The following is a 7,391-nucleotide window of genomic DNA, read 5'->3' as shown; positions in this document are numbered from 1 at the left end:
GCTCTTCTGCCTCAAACTATGTAAAAGCAGAGAAAATAACATTCAAATGTAATACAATCAGCAAGTAAACTCAGAATGAGATCAGCTGTAATCTTATTTAGCTTTATTTCAGGAGTCTGAGGTGGGATTTTTTGCATTACTATTTCACTGCAGATTACATTCCTTGGATATTTTGCTCAATAGATGCTTAGAGAGAACCAAATCACCCCCCCTCCCCTTATTCTCGTATTTTAAAGAATCCATAATCAAAAGTTTATTAAAAAAATATGAAAGCGTCAGTGCATTTCTCTAAGCGGAAATTATAAGCCCCCTCAGTAAAAACTGTAATAACACACCCTCCCTCTGTGGATCAGGGGTATAAAAATGACAAATGACTGCAGCGACAGAACAACGCAGAGAAGACAAGCCTGTGGTTAAAGGTTCTGCTTGGCTTTTTGCTGCGTTCTTGCTCAGAATGGGATGGGCTGAAATGGGATGGAAGTCAACTCAGACTGGGATGATAACATGTTTAAATGCTTCTCTCTGCTTCCACCAGCATTTCCAGACAGCCAGGTCAGCAGGTTTGCACTTCATCCTTACGTTTTGACAACCAACGCACCCGTCAAAGTGCACTTCCGCTACAATCCATCAACCAAAGAGCCCAGACTATCAATATTAGTAAGCACCTCTCATTTTGCCACTCTCTGATGCTCCTTCCATCAGTTTCATCTTGTTGATGTATTCTCCCTCTTATTTATTTTCCTTTGACCACTGTTTGATACCCACCCATACGTATTTCCCTTTGTCAGCACACACTACACCTGCAGTAGCTGCTTTCCCATGTTGTTTTCCCTCTGCCTCCGTCTAATCTTCTAGAAGAGAGTTTTACAGTCACTTTGAGAAACCATTAGCGGCTTCAAACAAATATGCAGCCTTGTTCATCCAAGGCCTACAGGCCCCCCTGGGTGCTGTAGCAATCGCAGCTCTGTGGGTGCATGTTTAGCAACTTTACGGCAACAAATAAATCTGAAGTTATAAAGCTATAGCAAGAGGAAAATAGATCGTTAAATGAATCATTATGGCACCCAGACGTTCAAGGAGAGTGAGCAGATAGCTGGTGATGAGATTCCTATTATTGAGACTTCTAGTTTTTAATAGCTGTCTGTAAAGTCTTATAAATCTCCTGATTCGATAGTCAAACAGTTGGGTTGTTGACAGTTTCTTTACATCTGTGCTAGTGATTTGCAGAATGGTAGTATGGCATGAAATATGAGGAGACCAATCACATATTAGATATTTATTTAGGGTAGTTATCAGCTGTTTTATTTTTTAAATGTCTATCTGGTTGTAAGCAGGATCTTTCTTTACTATAACCGTGACATTTTTACTTACATTTGTTCTGCTCTGTCCACACAACGCCCTTCCTGCATATCGGATTTTAAGTCTTATCGATGTTTTGACATTTGAATTAATTGAACCTTTGACAACTTTTTTTAACACCCATTTTGAACATATTTAAGAAGAAACTTTGGTAATAAATTATGTTTCCTGTAACCTCATTGACTATGTGGACAATATTTACTTATTTGTGCTTCTAATAGCTATTTATAAATGATGGCTGCTGTTTTTACTATGGAGCTAAAATTTATCATAGGATGAAAACAAGCTGACTTTTGAACTGATCAAACAGAATTTCACAAATCAAAAACGGATTTTGCATTTTTTTTGTTGCCCAAAAAAGAGAATTTACTTTCAAACCCTTTTCTTATATGTATTCTCTTAACAATCAGAGGTGTTTATGCTAAGAATAAGTAAAACGGGACCTGAAGCTTTGCGGCTAAATCAAGGTTAAAAGATTGAAACATATTTTAATGAAAATAAATGAGGTATCATTGGATGTTCCTCCCAGTTTTTGAAATGTAATAATTTTATTTAATATTTGTAGCTATGTTAATATAAAAGAAGACAGTTATCTTTCAAGTTAATTAAAATCATTCTGTTATCCTCTATGTCTGTGGGACTCACCTATAGAAAGGTAGAAATTGAAATAAAAGGGTAAACTAGGGTTGTTGATTAGCCAGTAATATCCCTGATCTGAATATTTAGATGTGCTAAACAACACCAGCAGGACTGATGTCACCGCCTCCTCCTCTCAGTCTGTCATTAGGAATAATGGTAATCTAAGACCAGTGAGCCGCACAGATCGATAGGACCAGACCAGTGATAAATCAGGATGAGTTATGAACCAGGTGCAGCTCGTGTACATATATACATAGCAACAAAGGTGATAAACACCAATGAACAAAGCAATACAGCGGAATTGTCATGTGAACTAAAGAGCCAGATTGGACTTGTTGATGTTATTTTACTAAAAACGTGAATTTTAACCTAATATTAGTTAGGTTATTAACATCAACAACTAACTTCTGGTGTCTTAATTCACTATATCAGATCAGTTGGTTCCAGCTGCTTTAATATGACACCATGGGTGGTTCTAGGCAGGGGCCCTCAGGGGCCACTGCCCCTGTAGAACTGGTCCTAGCCCCTGTTATGGGCCTGTAATGATGATATGTGCTGGACATACAGTGACTGATAGCTCCATTGAAGCCATTTCTTTTTTCTTTTCTTTTTAACCATTCTGTTTTATTTATGATTTTAAAATTAAGGGGATAGCTTCAGTTGTGATCAGATTGGATCACAGTTTTCACCTGTTAAATGTTATTTCCAAACAAATAAAAAAAAAACACACACATTTTGTACCGCTGAAATTATCAGTTTTACTTGAGAACTCATTCTGATTTAATCTAAACAAGGCATTTTTATTAAATATAGTTCAAAAATATGTAATAATTCTGAACTATGAATGTACATCGACATAATACTCCAAAGAATAGCATTATTTTAGTTTTCAGTAGATATTTTCAAGTGGTAAGATTTTTTTATTTTATTTATGGTAAATAAAATTATTATTTGTAGTCCAAAAATATTTTTGATTGGAACAACAAATACCTTAATTAAACTAAATGTGTAAATTTTACTTCTTTTAATGCAGAGCCCCAAGCAGCTCTTTGGTTCCGTGTCCTGTTAATATATTTTAAATGATAAACTATTGCCCTGTTTTTTTTTTCTTCATGCTTTTTTTTTGCACCCATAAAAAACGCACTAAACGCACTTCCCCCACCCTGGCCGACCTAAGTAAATTTATTTAGAGCTTCCACTGGATGCCACCATCTCCAAGACTAGCCTAGACCAAGGTGGACTTCAACCACCTTAACATTGCCACATCCCATAGCAGTTAAACCAAATGGTATTTCATAAACATTAACATAAAGGCTGATTTTTTTTTTTAAATGATGTATGAATGCATGCTGAATGGATGTAAGAAGCAGAACTCTTAGATGAGAAACCTGCAATACATTTCAAGTCAAAGTAAAGCAGATTATAAAGGAAAAAAATTCTGAAAAGGTTTTGGTTTTGTTTACGTTTTCTTTTTGAGTTTTCGTTGGTTTTATTTCCATAGTTTGTTATTACAGTTGTTTTTGGTTGTATTTGAGTTCTTATGTATTTCTTTTTTACCCTCTGTTGCCCTCTTGTGTCAGTCTTCTTCTCCTAACGCCCTTCCACTTTCTTCAGTCCACACCTTTTCCTTGTCTGCTAATTAGTCCTCCCATTGTTTCTGTCTCCCATATATACACCTCCTGTTCAGTTACTCTCTGCTGGTTCCTTGTCATTTCTTGATCCTCATGTGTATTTTTCCTGACATCTTCTAGGTTTTGTTTTGTTTTTTGGGTGAATTTGGACTCAGTTACCATCTTTTGAATTATTAAATCTACAAGAAACCACCTCAGCTTCCGTCTCTGCATTTGGGTCCTCTAAAAAAAAAACACACAACCTGCCAAGCTCTGATTTTGACTGAACCTCATCTTATAGAGTTGGTTGAGCAGAGACATTTTTCTTATATTACAAAATACAACTAATAGCATCCTCTTTGAAATAAAATAATTATTCCTGCAGTGTCTTCAGCCAGAGCCTTCTTAAGACATGCTGCAACACAGACCACTGGAGGAGATCCTTCTTTCCTACAGCTATAACTATTCATAATGTTTCTGAATAAACCAAGATATATATAGTGCTGGGTTACTGCAGCTTATAATGTCCAAATGGAATTAATACATTATTTTCTAAAAATATTAAAAATGAATAAGTTACCTCCTCTTTGTGTCCATCTAGCCTGGGCAAAATCAACATGCGCCCACACATGTTGGTTAGATTGAATACTTAATAAAGATGCCAAGAGTGTCCCCTTTTGTTGTGACCTTTTAATAAAAGTTCACCTCAAAAACCCTGCACAATCCATCTCAGGCTGGACATTATAGGATGATCTCCATTTCTGGCCACAAAGGGATTGATTATTAACCTGAAGGTAAATGACTACACCTAATTGGAAATGACAAGAGGTATTCATCATCAATCCTGGGCTTTAAATGTGGTAAAAAATAACACAGTTACTAATTATATTCACAATGATAGGGGTAATAATGAATCCATGATGAATTTAATGTTTATTTTTATTTGAATATATATATATATATATATATATATATATATATATATATATATATATATATATATATATATATATATATATATAGTTCAAATGAACTCAGTGACCTGCAGCGTGATGACTGGCATCATGGCTGCCTTCCGTGCCCATCCCATTCTGCCTGTCTGCAGCTCAAATCAAGATCATGTAGGAGGAAGGGAAAAAAGAGGCAACAGAGGAGGAGGAAGAAAAGGAGCAGCATTTAAGTGTCCCAGAGCTGAGACACCAGGAACCTTACAACTGCCCCCCCTGCATGCACACCCCTCCATCACCTGCTCCATCTACCACAAAACAAACACTGTTCATATATGAATATTAAGGCTCTCTCATCCTCTATTAATCCACAAGAATCTGCAGATATTTTGCAGTTTGTCTATACAATATAATTTATTAAAATCAAAATAAAACGCAATAAGTGTGCCACCTTAAAACAGAACATATCAAGATAGCAAAAATAATTCTTAAATTTCCCATATTCAGTGCCCTTCCTAACAGGATTAGGGTCTAATATTCTGGGGGTTTTTTCACCGCCAGTCGTAAATTGTAATTCGTGATAAAGATGCTCCTCTGTCCCTCATGTCTGTTTATACAGAGGTTCACTTAGAAAAGGGGTTCAACACCACAGACGGAGAGGATGACCCAGTTTTTTTTCTCAAATTAAACAGCGGATTATTGATGGTTAGACGTTTCTGGAGGGAGCGGGGATGTTGGGTGGGGTCGCTGGAGCTGCATTATGCTGCGCGGCTCTGAGTCAGGCAGGAAGGAGGCAGGTGCTGCAGCGATCAAAGGATTCTTCCAAATTAATAAGGAAAATATACATTATTTTAATTGTTATATGCATTAATCAGAATGGAGACTATATAGGCGAATGCGTCACAGACTGACCCATATCAATTAATGAGATTTAATAAAATAAACAATACACTAAACTAGGATGAAATCCTAATAGATGAAATACTATAATAATCTGCAGGGTTTTTTATTTATGTTTTTAGAAGTGAGTTGCAGAGGAGTTTGGCCGCTCCCTCCTGTCAACCCTCAGCATCCTTTTGTGCCATGGGTGTCGCCACTGCCTCTCATCATCATCATCACCCTGAAAACTGTCTCGTTTTTTTTCTTTCTTTTTTAAAATCTAACTAAAATAATTACTCACCGACTGCGGTTTTAGCCATGTCTGAAGGGTGTAGCTGGGATGGGCCGGTCAGAGAAATGTGCGCCTGGATGCTGGATCACCGGGAGAAGCGACTGCTGTTAAGGCACTGAGTCAGCAGAGAGAGAGACGCGCTTCACTGCTGCGCCTGGTGGTCTGCGCTGAGCTGCAGGAAAGGGGGCGACAATAAACCAGGACGATCCCGGAAGTCTGCAATAATTCCGCCAAAATAAAAGAAGAAGCTTTATTAGGGGAGAGCAGGGGCTGTTTTTACTTTCTTTCTTTCTTTTACTTAATTTCTTACAGGCTGTTTGTATTAAAAGGATAATATTTTAACATAGTAAAATCACATTTGTGCATTAAACTCTCATACAAGTGCATCATTTAGAAGCTTGCAAGAAGCATGTTGCAAGAGCAACTTTTTACAAATAAAACTCAGTTTGCATCTTTGTTTTTTCAAAGTTTTTTCAAAGCTTATATTACTATTATGAAGTGGTGTCAAAAGTACACATATTTGCTACTTAAGCAGANTTACTATTATGAAGTGGTGTCAAAAGTACACATATTTGCTACTTAAGCAGAAGTATAGATACTGCAGTTTAAAAACACTCTGGTAAAAGTTGAAGGATTAACTTCCCTTAGCAAGAAGTAGTATACTTGAAGTAAATTCTATTAAAAATATTTAAGTATAAGTTTAGAAAGTATACCGAACAATTGTAATTTTAGTGTACTTAAAGTATTACTAAAGTAATACTTCTTCGAACTAAATTTGGACATTTTTAAGTTTACTACAGTATACTTAAAGTATACTGTAGTAAACAATAAAGTAAACAATAGTCACGTACACTTGACTATACTATTGTTAAGTATATGAAATATAGTTTAGAATAAGTAAACTCTAAGTGCACTGCCTGATTTAAAGTATGAAATTAGTGCACTTTTAGTATACTTGAATAAACTACTTTTTGCTAAGGGTTGACCTCTTTATTTAAGTAAAAGTGAAAAAGTATGTGCTCCAAAAACTACTAAAAGTATAAAAGTATGAATTAACCTTTAAAAAACTGCCAGATGCCACTATGTGAATTGAAAGATAGGGCCAAGGATGAGGGAGGTCTTGTTGGTCTCCGTCTCCCGATACGCTCTCGCCTGTGTCCGACATTTCAACATCTTATTCTGAATCCGACATTGCAGCATGGCACAGACAATTCATGTTTGTAGTTTGAAGAACACCTGCTTGTTTCTGATGATTTCCTTTAGCTAACCGATTACACTAGTTTTCACTAGATGTTGATGGCGACAGTGATCTGCATTGGATGGCGCACATGACGTGAAATAAATATTTATAAACATTAAACCGAAGCCAAGAGTAACAAGTAACGTTTGTTTTAAAAATGTAAGGAATAGAAAGTACAGATACTTGTGGGAAAATGTAAAGAGTATAATTTAGAAGTAGGAGTGAAAATAAGTAATGGAGTGAAGTATACAGTAGAAACCTAAAAAAGTGTACTTAAGTACAGTAACGAAATATTTGTACTTTGTTACTTGACACCTCTGCTATTATGCAACTATTTCACTTAACTATTTGTCTCATGACATACTTTGATATTAAAACTGAAGAGAATGTGCACAATTCCTTGCTACTTGGATTAATAATAAATA

General features: G+C 36.0%; 1 protein-coding gene across 1 annotated transcript in view; it reads right to left on the bottom strand.

The window, feature by feature from the left end:
• stmn2 (stathmin 2) overlaps positions 1–5,890 on the bottom strand; it is a 14,542-nt gene extending 8,652 nt beyond the window's left edge. Inside the window, exon 1 of the mRNA XM_015379642.1 lies at positions 5,736–5,890. Coding sequence (XP_015235128.1) covers positions 5,736–5,754 — 19 coding nt within the window. The 5' untranslated portion in view covers positions 5,755–5,890. The remainder of the gene's footprint in view (positions 1–5,735) is intronic.
• Between the last annotated feature and the right edge of the window lie 1,501 nt (positions 5,891–7,391).

This window comes from Cyprinodon variegatus, unplaced genomic scaffold (genome assembly GCF_000732505.1).
Source record: "Cyprinodon variegatus isolate N-32 unplaced genomic scaffold, C_variegatus-1.0 Scaffold196, whole genome shotgun sequence".
Taxonomy (NCBI): Eukaryota; Metazoa; Chordata; class Actinopteri; order Cyprinodontiformes; family Cyprinodontidae; genus Cyprinodon; species Cyprinodon variegatus.
Note: the sequence above shows the minus strand (reverse complement) of the source record. Positions and strands in the feature narration are given on the sequence as shown.